Raw genomic sequence first — 16,115 nt, 5'->3', positions numbered from 1 at the left:
AGAACTATAGTCTCAGCATTCATCATACTTTTTAAACATTTTTAATTTATTTTTTTAAAATATGTTTTTGATTTTTAGAGAGAGATTGAAACATCGATGAAAGAGAGAGCCTCCTGCATGCCCCCCACTGGGGATCGAGCCCACAACCTGGGCATGTGCCCTGACCAGAAATTGAACCGGTGACTTTTTGGTTCATGAGTCAATGCTCAACCATTGAGCCACATCAGCTGGGCCCTCATACTTTTTGATGCATTCTCCCTAATAGAACAGGAGGGCCACACAGGCACCCAGTTATTGGTTGACTCTTCTTTGGAAAGTCACTTTCATTGTCACTTTCTGATGATCAGAGCTCCCTCCCAGGATATGTCATATGTAGGTCATAGTCAGCAAGGCCAGTACTGAATTTATTTGCTTCCTTATCATAGACTTCTGAGAGTTCTTCACTGGTACATTCTCTGTCAATTTATGTGTCAGAAGTCTAAGAACCAACAGCTCCTCATGTCAGCAGGCAAGCCACAACCAACACCCTGGGATTCCCTTTGTCCAACCCACTTCCAGGTTCCTCCTCAAATAACCCCTCACCCCATGGCATCAGATGTCAAATAATAGGGTTTCTCTGGAATATATAAAGAATTCTTATAGCTCTACAACAAATAGACAAACCACCAAAAGTGGGTAAAGGACTTGAATAGCCATTTCACCAAATAAGATAGACAAATAAATGGCCAAAAAGCCCATGAGACAATATACAACATCATTAGTCATTAGGCAAATGTAAATCAAAACCACAATGAGATACCACTTTATACCCATTAGGATGGCTATTATCAAAAGAATACAGAAAATAACAAGTGTTGGTGGGGATATGAAGAAATCAGAACCCCCCATAAGTTGCTGGTGGTAAAGTGAAATGGGGCAGCTGCTGTGTAAAGCAGTTTGGCAATTCCTCAAAAAGTTTAATGTAGCTTGGCCTGCACGGCTCAATGGTTGAATGTCAACCTATAAACCAGGAGGTCGTGCGTGGTTCGATTCCCGGTCAGGGCACATGCCCGGGGTGGGGGCTCAATCCCTAGTGTGGGTTATGCAGGAGACAGCTGATCAATGATACTTTCTCATAATTGATGTTTCTATCTCACCTTCTCCCTTCTGCTCTGAAATCAATAAAAATATATGTTTTTAAAAAGTTTAATGTAGAACTACCAAAAGACCCCTCAATTCCATTTCTAGGTTTATACTCTGAAGAATTAAAAACAGGTGTACAAACAACTAGTACATGGATGTTCATAGCAACACTATTCCCAATAGCTGTAAGGTGGAAGCACCCAAAATGCCCAACTGATGAATGGGTAAACAAAATGTGGTGTATCCATACATAAAATATTGTCCAGCCATAAAAATAAAACACACGGTGAACTCTCAAAACGTTATCCTAAGCGGAAGGCCACCTACTGTGTGATTCCATTAATATATAATACCCAGAATAGGCAAGTCCGGAGGCAAAGCAGATTAGTGGTTGCCTGGGGCTGGGGGAAATGGAGAGTGAGTGCTTAATGGGTACAGAGTTTCCTTTTGGAGTTAGATAGTGATGGTGGTTATACAACACTGTGAATGTACTAAAAGCCACTGAATTGTATGCTTTAAAATGCTTAAAACAGTCAGTGTTAGGTTACGTGAATTTTCCTCAATGGAAATAAAGGGGAGGGATCATGTAGTTAGGATACGCTGCGTGAAGACTTGCCATAGGTGGTTATTGATTCCCCAGGCTTGCTCAGTGGGAAGAGGAATCGAGGCGGGGAAGGGAGCTGGAAAAGGGTACTTATCTCAGGATGTTGGAAGCAGGGGGTGTGGCGCACAGCAGTGCTGCTGTGTCTTAGGCTGGCTTGCAGCATGAAGGAAGAAGGATGGGGGGAATTGGGTACAAACTTCCAGTTATCACATAGGTGATATGTATCACATACATAGGAACTAGGTGTGTAATGTCCAACATGATGACTATAGCTAACGCTGCTGTATGATAGATAGGAAAGTTATTAAGAGAGTAAATTCTGTGAGTTCCCATCACAAGGAGAGATTTTTTTCCTTTTCTTTTTATTGTGTCTATATGAAAAGGTGGATGCTAGCTGAACCTATTGTGGTAATTATTTCACAATAGGTGTAAATCAAACCATCATGCTGTAAGACTTATACAGTGATGTATGTCCATTATTTCTCAATAAAACTGAAAAAAAAAGGGTAGTGGATGGTGGGCTGTGTTCTCAGGCATGGATGGGGCAGGCGTGGGTAGCAGAGGAGCCTGAACCTGCTAATCGGAGACTCCTCTTTGTCCTTGCTCTGTGCCTTTCTTACAAGTGTTTCCAGATTGAAAGGGGGCTGGAGGTCCCATTTTTTCTTGAGCTCTTTTCAGGGGGAAGAGGGGAGAAGAGAGCTTGCGAAAGGGGCCACTTTGAATATTCCTCCCCAATCTGCAAATAAACCCAGGCTGCTGCTCCTGGCCAAAAGCCATCCTTCGTCCCAGGTGTGTGGGCTCTCTTATCATCCCACCTTTCCCTCCCCATCCTCTAGCACAGTGGTTCTCAACCTTGGCTGCACAGTAGAATCACCTGGGAATCTTTTTAAAATCCTGATTTCTGGGCCTCATCCTCCGGAAATTCTGTTTCTTTGTTATGGGGTGAGGCCACAACATTAGTAACAAAGAAACAGAATTTCCGGAGGATGAGGCCCAGAAATCAGGATTTCAAAAAGATTCCCAGGCGATTCTAATGTGCAGCCACGGTTGAGAACCACTGCTCTAGCAGCTCTTGCCCTGCCCACGCACTGGGCAGAGAGGGGAGACCCAGCAGCTCCGTTCTGCCTTGTAATCATAATGTGACAGGTTTCCGGGGTCTATGGAAATTCCCCAGTGCCTGGATGTGCCTGGACAGGACACATGGGTCCTCACAGTGTGCTGTCAGGCGGGAGAGCCGCTTTTTGGCCAAATCCAAAGCCTCCGAGAATGTGTCTGACATTGGTGTGGCAGTTGGCGCTAGTGGATGTCTGTCTGGAAGTTGTGTTCTGCTTGCCCAGTCAGGTGAAGTGCATGGAACACTTTCCCCGGTGATGCCACGGCTGCTGGGTCTCAGTGGACAGACCAGAAGGTGCAGTTAATTAAGACTGTTCTGTTTCTTGATTGACCTTTGAGGTCAAATTTATAGCATATCTTAATTAGGACTATATTAAAACAGTGCAATTTAAGCCCATTCTTTTCTTTTCCCCCCAGGTTTTCTATACTACAGTTCTGGTGCTCTGCTATGTTACTTATTTCAAAAAGTTACTGGGTTTCCCAAAATCAACCAAGCAACAAACTCTTCCTGTCTCCAGAATGACAGATCTGCTACCCAGTATTTTGAGAAGTAGAGTAAGTAATATATTTTTGTCTCTTATCATTTTAATCACAGATGCTGGTTATCCTTGAGGGAAAGAAACTATAACTTAATTGTTTATTATTATTAGAATAGTAAAGGTAATTCAGTAGCTCATATCTTTTGAGTGCTTGCTATGTGTTCAGCCAGGGATTTTAAATCTTGGCAGTATTGACATTTTGGACTGGATAATTCTTTGTTTAGGAGCTGTCCTCTGCATTCTTGATTTATTTTTAATTTAATTTATTTTTTATTGACTTTAGAGAGGAAGGGAGAGGGAGAGAGAGAGATAGAAACATCAGTAATGAGAAAGAATCATCAATTGGCTGCCTCCTGCACACACACACACACACACACACACACACACCCTACTGGTAATCGAGCCAGCAACCTAGGCATGTGTCCTGACCAGGAATGGAACAGTGATCTCCTGGTTCATAGATTGACACTCAACCACTGGGCCGCACTGGCCAGGCACATTCTCAGTTCTTACCCACTAGGTGCTAGTAGTTACCACCCCCCAGTTATAACAACCACAGACACTGCCAGATGTCCTCAGACACTGCCAAACGTTCCCTCGGAGACAAAAATTGTCCCCAGTTGAGAACCCATGTGCTAGGTCCTATGCCGAGTACTCTACATGCCTTTAGGTATAACAACTCTGTGAGGCGGACACTGTTGTTTATATTTTACGGTTGAGGAACTGAGGCTTAGTGACTAAACACCTGCCCAAGGTGAAGGTCAGAGCGAGGACAGTCGCCTGGAGTGGCGTGGATCCCAGCAGACCACAAGCTATAACCACGGTGTTCCACTCTCTGTCCTGCTGTCGCTTGGTTTTCCCCAGAGCTGGCCTCTGGCACAGACATTCCAGAGTGCTGAGAAAGCAGGGACAGCCCCTGCGTAGTCCCTCAGCGAGTGTCAGGCCTCTCTCAGGTGACCCACTTTCCCATGTCATCCTCTGAGGATGCTAATGTGTGGGAACCAAGCATAGTCTTTTTCTACTCAACTCTTCAACTCTTGGTCCATCTGACCTTCATTTCCTGACTCTGGGTCAGTGCTGCTGCCTGTGGCCTGGAGCTGCAGGGTGATGCCACACTGCACCACTTCTGGGCAGTTGCTTCGTGTCCCGCTCCGTTCCGGGCTGGCCTCCTTCCTTCTTCCCCCGCCTGGTGGCTGGCTAGATGTGGTGCGCTTAGTTGAGGTAAGGCTTTAACCGGACTTCTCTTTTGTGATTACTTTATTATTTTTTAAAATTTTATTGACTTCAGAGAAGAAGGGAAGAGAGATAGAAACATCAATGATGAGAGAGAATCATTGATCGGCTGCCTCCTGCAGGATCAGCCCACAACCAGAGCATGTGCCCTGATGGGAATTGAACTGTGACCTTTTGGTTCATAGGTCAATGCTCAACCATTGAGCCACACCGGCTGGGCTACTTTAAAAAGCTGTAAAATATTTGGGACTTTAGTCTCAGAACTTACGGAATCTTGCTCTACAACTTTTCAAGAAAAGCCAGATATGTTCTGATTTGCTAGATAAGAGTTCTCCATTCTGATCTACTAGATCTTACCTTTAATCTAAATCAACGTGGTAATTTCGGGATACCACAGTGCTTCATTCTGCCACCTGCCCCAGCGGGACTGAGCATGCAGGAAAGTCCCTCCCTGAGGCTCCCTGGGGCCCACCTGTCTCGGCCTGGCCAGCTGAACCACTGGGCCAGCCCCTGCCCCTGGCAGTATTTTGGGAAGGAGTATTTGGACCATTAATACAGACAGGAGAGGGTAATGAGTCTGTCAGGTGTATAACTAACCCTGTGATGGGCTCAGAACTCCAAGTTTCATTTCCTTATCTGTCAAATGGCGATAAGAGTCCATCCCTCCTAACGTGGTTGTGCGAGTCAGATGAGATGGGGCATGTAAGGTGTTTAACCTGGCCTGGCCCCGCTGGGTGACCATAGTGACAGCTGATACCATCATCACCATCACACTGCTGCCCTGAAAGCAGCACTAGCTCCACTGAAACGTCCTCGCAAGGCAGACGCCGTGGCATTGGCGTGAGAGCGCAGTGGTGTTACCTGCAGTCTGTCCCTGTAGTACCCATGCTCGTACTGCTGGGACAGAGCCTTGGCCACGAGAAGGTTGTGTGTACCTGTCACACACCGTGGCTCTGTTCCTGCTGACAAACAGCACAGCCCCTGCTGGCTGCTGGCCGGGATACAGACATACAGGGCGGTGATTGCTGGGCCTCAGAGGCTGCCTGTGCCCTTGGGAGGGCAGTACCTGCAGAGGCGAAGCCTGCAGGACTCTGCAGACCTCGAGTCCTATGTTAAAGGTGAGGTCGTTGGGCTGCATGTGCTGTGAGGCCCCTCTGAAGACTTAAGGAGTTCTGTGAACGTATTGGAACTTTGGCAAAGAGCCAGATATATAATAAGTGCCCTAACTGCATGTGCCTGGCACTGTGCTGAGCACTTTACATGGTTGTCTGTAGTCCTCATAGTGTCCTATGAAACACATTCTACTGCTTCCATTTTACAGAGGAGAAAACAGGTTCAGAGAAGTTAAGTGACTAACCCAAAATCACACAGCCGGTTTAGGACCCACTTCTCTCTAACTTCTGTCTAGTTCCATAGTGTTAACCTCTACGCTATGTAGTTTTGCAAAAGAAATGGCTTACTGCCCCAATTAGTTAGTTATTTACTTAAATGTTTGGAAGTTCCAGGTAAAAGGATTCAGTATTCAAGTTGTTGTTTTTTAAAGAGATGAGAAAGAAGATGAATTTTTAATCCAGTGGATGACATTACCACTCGCAATACGCCTAACTTGACTCTCTGGAGCAGCTTTCTGCACTTGGGGGCTCCCTCCTATGAAACTGGTCAAACTCAGTTTGACCAAGTTGGGAGATTTCTTTCCAATTCTTATAGAACTCCATCTTTTTAAAGGTACTTACTAAGTCTTAAATTATGATGCTCAAATAATGACTGCCCATATATCTACACTAATAAAAGAGAAACATCGTAATTAGCGTACGACCGCTACCCTTCCCATTGGCTAATCAGCCATATCCTTATGCAAATTAACTGTCAGCCAAGATGGCGACCGGCAGCCATGCACTGAAGCGAACAGGGAGCTTGCTTGCTCCAGTGATGGCAGACTCCAACGTTCCCCGCCTGACTTGCCGGCCTCTCAGCTGCAACTCTAAGAAACATTGTAACAAATATAGAAGCTAAACAAAACCCCAGAAACCGGCTTTCAGTCAGCCGGGCTTCAGCCAGCCGGGCCGCAACATTGTATCAAATACAGAAGGTAAAGGCCAGAAACATGCTTTCAGCAGTGAGGCCTCAGAGCTAAAGCTGGCCCAGAATAGAAAAGAAAAAAAGGAGCAGTTGGGAGCTTCAGTCACCCGCCAGCCTGAAAACGGCCCTCAGCCCCTCAGCCAGACTGGCCAGGCACCCCAGTGGGGACCCCCACCCTGATCCAGGACACCCTTCAGGGCAAACCAGCCAGCCCCCACCCATGCACCAGGCCTCTATTCTATATAGTAAAAGGGTAATATGCCTCCTGGCACCGGGATCAGCGGAGCAGCGAGGCCTCCCGGCACCGGGATCAGCATGACGGGGCAGCGCCCAAACCCCCTGATCGCCCTGCAGCTCTGTGTGTGACAGGGGGCGGGGCCACAACCTCCCTATCTGCCCTGCTCTGTTCGTGACAGGGGAAGGCGCCCCAACCCCCTGATCAGCCCTGCTCTGTGCCTGATAGGGGGGAGCTCCCCAACCCCCTGATCGCCCTGCGGCTCTGTGTGTGACAGGGTGTGGCGCCCGCCCCCCCCCACCCCCCCACGGGCCCTGCTCTGTGTGTGACAGGGTAGAGCCATAACCTCTCCATCAGCCCTGCCCTGAGTGTGACAGTGGCGGCACCCCAACCCCCTGATCGGCTCTGCTCTGTGGGTGATAGAGGGTGGCGCCCCAACCCCCCTCCACGGGCCTTGCTCTGTGTGTAATGGGGTAGAACCATAACCTCCCCATTGGCCCTCCCTGAGTGTGACAGGGTGCAGCACCCCAACCCCCTGATCCGCCCTGCTCTGTGTGTGACAGGGGGCGGTGCCCCAACTCCCCTATCGGCCCTACTCTGTGAGTGACAGGGGGAGCTCCTCAACCCCCTGTTCAGCCCTGCCCTGTGCATGACGGGGGGAGCTCCTCAACCCCTTGATGGGCCCTGCTCTGTGCGTGACAGGGAGGTGCTCCCCAACCCCCTGATCGGCCCTGCTCTGTGCATGACAGGGGGTGGCGCCGCAACCTCCCCATCGACCCTGCCTTGAGTGTGACAGGGAGCGGTGCCCCAGTCCCCCAATCGGCCCTACCCTGAGCGTGACTGAGGGTGGCATCGCAACCTCCCAATCCGCCCTGCTCTGTGCATGACAGGGGGCGGTGCCCCAACTCCCCAATCGGCCCTGCTCTGATCCTGACCAGGGGCTGCACCTAGGGATTGGGCGTGCCCTCTGCCACCCGGGAGCAGGCCTAAGCCAGCAGGTCATTATCTCCCGAGGGGTCCCAGACTGCGAGAGGGCACAGGCCAGGCTGGGGACCACCCCCCCCAGTGCACAAATTTTTGTGCACCGGGCCTCTAGTATCTTTTATATTCTCCACACTTCTGAGTGATTTAATATGGGAGGTCTGCTAATATTTAAGTAAAGCTGAGGAATTTAACCCAGCAAGCATGTATTTAGCAATATTCTGTGTTAATCACTGTACTAGGTGCCCTGAATAGGGTTCCTGCCTTCAGAACTTGCATTGTGGTATAGAGTTAAGATGTGTACTCAGCTAACTGCACTGCAAGACAGAGAGTGTGTGCGTGCACACGTCTGGTGTTAACAAAATGAGGCACAGAGAAGAACTGGTAAATTCCATCTGGGGGCATCGAGGAAGGCTTCATGGAGGAAGCTGCTTTTGATCTGGGCCTTGACACATGGGTGGGCTAGAGGTGAGTGACTCAGATTAAAGCAGAGTGAGCCCCAGAGTTCTGGTGCCAGACCTTCCCTGGAGGTACTGCCCATCACGTTTCACCATCAGTTTCTGCATCAGTGCAGTGAGGCAGTGGAATGGCTTGTTGGTCAGGGGACTGCAAGGAAATTCACAGCCTGTAGACCAGCTCAGCAGTACCAACCTACCTCTTGTGAAATAGGCCTCTTTTGACCGTACCACGTGACAAATCCATTCTGAACAAAATGCTAAAAGCCCAAAGAATGCACTTCTTTTCTATTGCTTAGCAGACACCTCTGAGAAGAAACCTAATCAGACTTCCTGTCTCTTTATTCTTAATGAGCATTTTGGACATAGTAAGCAGTGTAGCCATTCCTTCCGAATCATGGGTTAATTTACGTATTTGTTGTTTTTTTTAGTCCTCATCCAAGGACATATTCTCATTGATTTTTTTAGAGAGAGAGAGAGAGGAAGGAAGCGAGAGGGCAAGAAACATCGATGTGGGAGAAGCATCGATTGGTTGCCTCCTGCAAGTACCCTGAACTGAGCCACTCGCTGGGGCATGGGTCTGTATAAATTGAAGGCATTGGGAGAAAGAAATGCTGAAGTACGAGGTATCTATATATAGAGATTTTACTCTCCTAAAGAAATTTTTAAAAGTAACTCAGCCATCTTCCCATTCACAATCTACCAGCAAGTAGGCTTCGGAAGAGCCTCGTGGGCCAGCTGTAACTGTTTCCTGTAAAGAGCACAGGTCGTGCTGGGGAGAGCTCCCCAGAGGATCACCTGGCGTGGGGAATGTGAGAGGTGTCCTGCCCAAGGCTCCTATCGGCGGGATCACTGCCCCAAACATGATGTGGCCCACAGTGCCCCCTGGTGGTGGTAGGGAGTCTGGCGCTCTTTGTTCTGGGGAAAGGAGTGACCCAGTTTCCTTCTCCCTGGGAAGATTTACTCCTGAACTAGAGCTGCCCCTGGCATCTGCTCCAGGTCCAGTGGTGCCCTGGAGGACGTGTAGTTTGGGAAGGTCAGGCCTGCCCTTGCAGTGCCTGGAAGAAAGACTCTGAAACCAGGGGTGAGGAGATTTGAGGACTGGAAATGACCCCTGCTTTCGAGGGGTACTCTAGACTTGCCCTGTGCTAAGTGGTAAACACCACGTGTGGCTATGGAGCATTTGGAATGGAGGTGAGCTCTAAGTGAAAAATACACACTGGATTCAAACTTAGTACAAAAAATAATGTGAAATGCCTCTAATATTTTTTTGTGTGATGAAATGATGATATTTTGGGTTAAATATATTTAAATTAACTTATTATATATAAAATTAACCTTTTTTTTTTACTGTTCACTACGGTGCTAGAAAATTTAAAATTATGAATGTGTCCTGCATTATATTTCTACTGGGTAGCGTTGCTCTAACGGGTAGGCTTTGGGCCAAGAGGAGGGGCCCATGGGACAGGTTCCTTGCGTTAACTTCTGTAGCTACAGCTAGCCTTTTGGAGAGATGGAGTGGGTCTGGCCTTTGTGCGTGAATCCTGGGCAGGCCCCTTACAGGTGTGTGTCGGACAGGGGGACTGTTCTACCTGGAGATTTTGTCTTCGTGTTTAGGAATGTAAATTCTTTGCCATTATTTGTGGGATGTCTCTGTGTGCTCAGCATTAAATGAAAAAGCAGTGGGGACTGTCTAAGTTGGGATTTAGGGACCAACATGAATTTGCCTCTCCTGTAGCATTAATGTGCTCTTAGACTTGCAGTGCCTGGGATATTTTTGTTTGTTTTCTCTTTTAGGCTTTTGTAAATTGGACAGAGGCTAAATTGACTTGGAGCTTTTTCAAACAGTCTTTCTTGAAACAGATTTTGACAGAAGGTGAGTAAAAGGTTATCCTGAGCAGTTGGAAGCCATAGCATAAGCGAGGGGATCCCATCCCGGCCTCCTGCTGTCCACAGCCCTGGGCAGAGGAACCTCAGAAACGGGGCTTCTCATGTAAGGAGAGGGAACCTCGCATCTACTGAGCTTGATACTTTACTTACGTGTCTTTGTTTATTATGGATGAGGAAGCTGAGGGTCAGTGAGGTTATGTAGCTTCCTCGGGGCCTTTTAGTGACAAGAAATAACTTAACTTTGAATCGAAGTCTATCTCCAAAGCCCCATGTTATGTCATTTATATAAACGTATCATAAAAGGGTTATATCAATTGTAGAAAAATCTGTAGACTCATTATCCTATTCCTTTTTATACACTTTTTTTTGAACTTTGTAAAGAAAAAGAACCAGGTTTTCATTTTATTTTCTTAAACAGTAAGATTCACCTTTGTAAAAGTTTGGTCAGCCTTCCACTTTTCTAAAGCTTTTCAGTGTAACAGTGATAGACCTCTCGATGCAGAGAGGAGCTAAACATACATACATCTAATTTTTCTGTGTATGTATATTGGTTTATTTATACCCAGCTTTAGTTCAAAGAATGAGATTTTTTAAAAAATATATTTTATTGATTCTTTACAGAGAGGAAGGGAGAGAGATAGAGTTAGAAACATCGATCAGCTGCCTCCTGCACATCTCCCACTGGGGATGTGCCCACAACCCAGGCACATGCCCTTGACCGGAATCAAACCTGGGACCCCTCAGTCCGCAGGCCGACGCTCTATCCACTGAGCCAAACCGGTTTCGGCCAAAGAATGAGATTTGAGGTAGCTGTAAGCTGCTGAAAGTAGTATTTTCTCTCTCTACATAAGTTTCATTGTCTATACACCTGTATACCAAATACTGAACATATTTTTAAAACTTTTCAAAACTTGTCTTTTAATTATAAAAATATATAACTCCATTACAAAAATTTGGGAAAACAAAAAGTTTCCAATAAGTGCACGAATTCATGCATGGGTGGGGTCTGGCCAGCCCGGCCCCAATGGGGCAGATCTGGCCCGGGCCTGTTGGGAGGAGGAGATGGTGGGAGGTTGGCTGGCTGGCGCACCCTGATCAGCTGATCAGGGCCAGGCTAGTTGGGGGGAGGGGCTGTGTCGATTGACTGGCGGGCCCCACCCCCGATTGGGGTTGGGGGGACCGATTGGGGGCAGGGCCAGCCATGGGGAGGGTCTGTGGGCAGTGGACCGGCCAGCCCCACCCCCGAATGGGGTGAGGGGGACCGATCAAGCGTCAGCAGCTGGGGGAGGGGCCTTGGGAAGTTGGCCAGCCCCCACCCCAGTTGGTGTGTGGGGGGATCAGGGCGGAGCTGGCTTGGGGGAGGGGCTGCGGGCCTATCGGGGCAGTGGGGGCAGATTGGGGGTGGGGAGGGTCTGTGGGCGGTGGGCTGAGGGCCGATCAGGGGCCAGTAGCCTGGGGGAGGGGCCATGGGTGGTTGGCTGGCCGGCCGGAAGGGCCACAGGCATTTGGCCAGCTGGCCAGCCAGGCAGCCCTGCCCCTGATCAGGTTGGGTGGGCCGATCTGGGGTGGGGCTGGGCAGGGAGAGGGGCTACAGGAGGTTGGCCGGCTGGCCCCATCCCCAGATCTGGCTGGTTCGCTGGCTGCAGTGGGCGTCATAGCGACGGGTCGTTCTGGTTGTTACGGCTTTCTGGTCACTGATTTTTTTTATATATAGATTATTTTCCTTCACACATCCCCGTCTATCTTTAAAAATACATATTTTTATTGATTTTTAGAGAGAGAGGAAGGGAGAGACAAAGAAAAAATTCAACGTGAGAGAGAAACACCAATCTGCTGTCTCCAGCACACCCCCTACTGAGGATCAAGCCCAAAACCTGAGCATATACCTTGACCAGGAATCAAACCTGCAACCCCTCACTGCATAGGACGACGCCCAACCAACTGAGCCATACCAGCCAGGGCTCCCCCCTCTATCTTCATTTTTAACTAATTATATTTCCAAAGGGAAGTAACTCCCTGTAAGCCTCACTTGTCCCATCTGAGTTAAGGGGTAGGACAGGAGGTGTCTGAGGCTCTCTGAGCTTTGAGAGTGCATGGTTCTGGTCTAAGCCTGTAACATTGCCATTACAAAGTGAAACTGTTGGCAAAACTTCTAGGAAGTAAGGATCAGAAGCCTTCGGAGAGCTGAGTGGAGGTGCCTTAACTATGAGTTTCTTGAGAGCTGGAAGGTGCTGTTCACTGTCTCCCCAGCACCCTGCTGGGCCTGCACATGATAGGTGTTCAGCAAGTATTTGCTGGTAAAGAAGGTATCTGTAGAGCAGTTGTGTTTTGTGACAGTTCACCTTATTGTTAGTTCACCTTGTGTACTTTTTCCTCCCAGAGTTTTAAGAGCAGTTTAAATGAATTGAGGAATGGGTCCGTCCAAGCAGTGGCGCTAGTTGGTTCTCTGGATTGCAGTGGCTGGACATGTGTTGGTAGCAGCAGATGAAGCTAGCCACACACTCAAGCCTCCTGAGCTGGGCCGGGAGGGGGCCGCCCTGGCCTGACTGGCAGAGGGCCGTTAGGAACTTCTCAGGGCCTCCATCTCCATGGCTGTGAAACAAGGAAGTGGCTTGACAAGGACTCCCAGATTCTTTTTCTCTCAAAGCTACAGCTCTGAGAAAGTTGAAATCATTCACTGTAATAGCAAAAAATGTGTATGCTCTTGCCTTCTGCCCCCACATTTCCTGAACACTGCGTGCCAGGTGCTGAGAATACACAGATGGATGAGTAGCAGGCCACGAGCTTAAAGAGCTCATTCTCTCATCAAAGAGGCACAATTGTGTGGTTAACTCTGACTCAGAGCTGCGAGGACTGTACTTGGAAACGTGACCTCATTCGCCAGACATCTCTTGTGTGTCCTCTCACTTCCTGGCGCTCCTCTAGGAAACCAGGGAAATGAAGATGACCGAGACATGGTTCCTGCCCTCAGGGAGCTTACAGAGTAGAGAGGGAGAGGCCCATTGTGGCAGAACACAAGGAGTTCCCTGCAGAAATGCCGTCCTAGGTGGTGAGAATGCCACGAGCCAGCCTGACTCAGAACAGCTGGGGAGGCTAAAGCCTGGTAGGATGTAGCTGAGGATGATGGTTTGATGGGAGGTGGGGATGAGGTTGGTGAAGGGAGGCCAAAAATATAGCTTGGGGGTAGTTTATAAAAGGCTCCAAATGCAGAATTAAGGAGCCAGGACTTTTTTGCAAACATTGAGGCCATTTAAAGGTGTGAAAGCAGGGATTGCCTGAAGAGCTAGGTTTGCAAAAGCTGGAACTGTTAGCGGTGAAGATGATTGGAGTAGTGCAGAGATGCAGATGGGAGTGAATTCAGCCATTGGCCAGTGCCTGGGAGGACCATGGAGGTCCCTGCTCAGGGCAGTGGCTGGGAGATTGTAGGGAGGCAAGGGCCAGAGAGACTTCAGAGACCACTGCTTCTAGTCTCCTAATATTGCCTTTTTTTTTTTTTTTTAGCAAGTTGCTAGGAGGTGAGAATTTGCTCTGTAGGGCTATGGGCACTCCTCAGTGTTTTATCGCCATAATGGTCAGTGCTTTCCATTCACAGATAATATGAAAATTGGGGGTGGGGGAGTAGGGCTCTGGGCCCGTGTCTTCTCCGTGAAGGCATTAGACTTGGATTTGAATCATGAGCGTGGGCTCCAGAGCCTTGCCAGCCTCCATGGAGCGTTTTCCTCCTGGAGAGGAAACTTTCAATGAGTCTGTGCTCATAACCATGGACCTTTCGTTTTATAGAATTCACACTCACATCATCTGATCTCCCTTAAAACTTGGGACAATTACTTTCATTATTAATATTTTAGTAATCTCCCTGTACTTAAAAACAACTTATCAGACTGGTTTTATTGATTCTGTTTTATTTGGTTTTTAACTGGTTTGGAGATTTGCTGTCAATAAATCCCCCAGCGCTTTCTAAGCTGCTACTATTTTGAGATTATTTGAAATCTACATTAGGACAAGGAATGTTTCTTTAATTATCTAATTTTTCTCCTTTCAGGTATTTGCCAACAGGAAAAGTTGATAGATGATAAGAGAAAAGGAAACAAGAAAATAATGTACAATCAAAATGCTAATTACTTTGCTTTTCTATTTGCAGGGGAGCGATATGTGATGACATTTTTGAATGTGTTAAATTTTGGCGATCAGGGTAAGATGAAATTCTGTAGTGTTTTAATTAAAGGGGAATACTGTTAGTAGATACTTCCTAATATTTTCTCTGCATTTTGATATGATTGATGAAAATGAACCTAGGAATTATATAAAAAGAAGATTATAAAAACATGAATCCTGCCTTAACCTGCTTTCCGCAGAGCTCTGATGCTCATTTAGGGGTGGGGAGGTGCTAAGAGAAGAGAAAAGGGAGCTCATCATCACAGTTACAAAGATACACCCCATGTTTGTGCGGGTGTACTTAAAAACAACTTACCAGACTGATTTTATTGATTTTGTTTCATTTGGTTTTTAACTGGTTTGGAGATTTGCTGTCAATCCCCCAGCACTTTCTAGGGCTCAATTTTTTCATATTTATTTATTTATTTATTTATTTATTTTTCAATATATTTTATTGATTTTTTACAGAGAGGAAGGGAGAGAGACAGAGAGTCAGAAACATCGATGAGAGAGAAACATCGACCAGCTGCCCCCTGCACACCCCCCACCGGGGATGTGCCCGCAACCCAGGCACATGCCCCTGACCGGAATCCAACCCGGGACCCCTCAGTCCGCAGGCCGACGCTCTATCCACTGAGCCAAACCGGTCTCGGCCATATTTATTTTTTTAATATAACCTCGGAGTAGTGGAAATAAAAATAGGAAAAAAATCCACATGGTATTAATGACTTTTATAGAAAAGTGCTGGTGAAGGAATTATTCTGTATCTTTTGTTGTTATTAATCCTCACCCGTGGATATTTTTCCATTGATTTTTAGGAGAGTGGAAGGGAGGGAGAGAGACAGAGAGAGAGAAACATCGATGTGAGATAGACACATCAATTGGTTGCTTCCTGTGCATGCCCTGACCAGGGCTAGAGATCGAGCCTGCAGCCGAGGTACGTGCCCTTGACCAGAATTGAACCCGGGACCCTTCTTTCTGCAGGCTGACGCTCTATCTACTAAGCCAAACTGGCTCGGGCTGTATCTTAATTGTCAACGTCAGTGTCCTAGTTGTGACATTGTACTCGAGTTTTGCAAGATGTTACTCTTCAGGAAAACTGGATCTATTATTTTTACAGCTACACGTGACTATAGTTATATCAAAAAGTTTTAAAAATTGAATTAGATAAAAAGTTAATAGTGCTGAGAAAATTCAGAGGAAACCCAGTCGGATTGCTGTTTTTTCCTTTTGTTTTGTAGGTGTATATGATATAGTGAATAATCTTGGCTCCCTTGTGGCCAGATTAATTTTCCAGCCAATAGAGGAGAGTTTTTATATATTCTTTGCGAAGGTGCTGGAGAGAGAAAAGGATGCCACACTTCAGAAGCAGGTAGTCCTGGTTCTTATGTCACCATCTCAAATGAACGCTCTCTCTAATTGCAAGATAAATAGACAAAAATGTGGAGCAGTCTGTTTCCCTTCTGTCTGATCTGAAATTTCCTTCTAGATTTCATTTTTCTACACCAAGCATGTCAAACTCAAAGGCTAACACGGGCCAAATAAACAAGGTTTAAGTTTATGTGGGCCGCAAAAAACCAAAAGCTTCAACTTTCATAGAAAGGTAGGTTTAGTTCAATAAAGACATGCTGAATAATAAGGGTTGAAATAAATGAGTAGTCGTTAACATAAAATAATAGAACATTTTAATAAAAATTAATACTTTTTCT

At 47.0% G+C, this 16,115-nt stretch overlaps 1 protein-coding gene across 1 annotated transcript in view; it reads left to right on the top strand.

Moving 5' to 3' along the window:
• The window catches only part of RFT1 (RFT1 homolog), a 33,876-nt gene that overhangs the window by 9,343 nt on the left and 8,418 nt on the right, over positions 1–16,115 (top strand). The window contains exons 6-9 of the mRNA XM_070390763.1: positions 3,257–3,394; positions 10,159–10,237; positions 14,393–14,443; positions 15,648–15,778. Of these exons, the coding sequence (XP_070246864.1) occupies positions 3,257–3,394; positions 10,159–10,237; positions 14,393–14,443; positions 15,648–15,778 (399 nt within the window). The remainder of the gene's footprint in view (positions 1–3,256; positions 3,395–10,158; positions 10,238–14,392; positions 14,444–15,647; positions 15,779–16,115) is intronic.

The sequence above is a fragment of the Myotis yumanensis genome, unplaced genomic scaffold, assembly GCF_028538775.1.
Source record: "Myotis yumanensis isolate MYYU_CA2020_CCGP unplaced genomic scaffold, mMyoYum1.0.hap1 SCAF_14, whole genome shotgun sequence".
NCBI classification, from domain to species: Eukaryota; Metazoa; Chordata; class Mammalia; order Chiroptera; family Vespertilionidae; genus Myotis; species Myotis yumanensis.
Note: the sequence above shows the minus strand (reverse complement) of the source record. Positions and strands in the feature narration are given on the sequence as shown.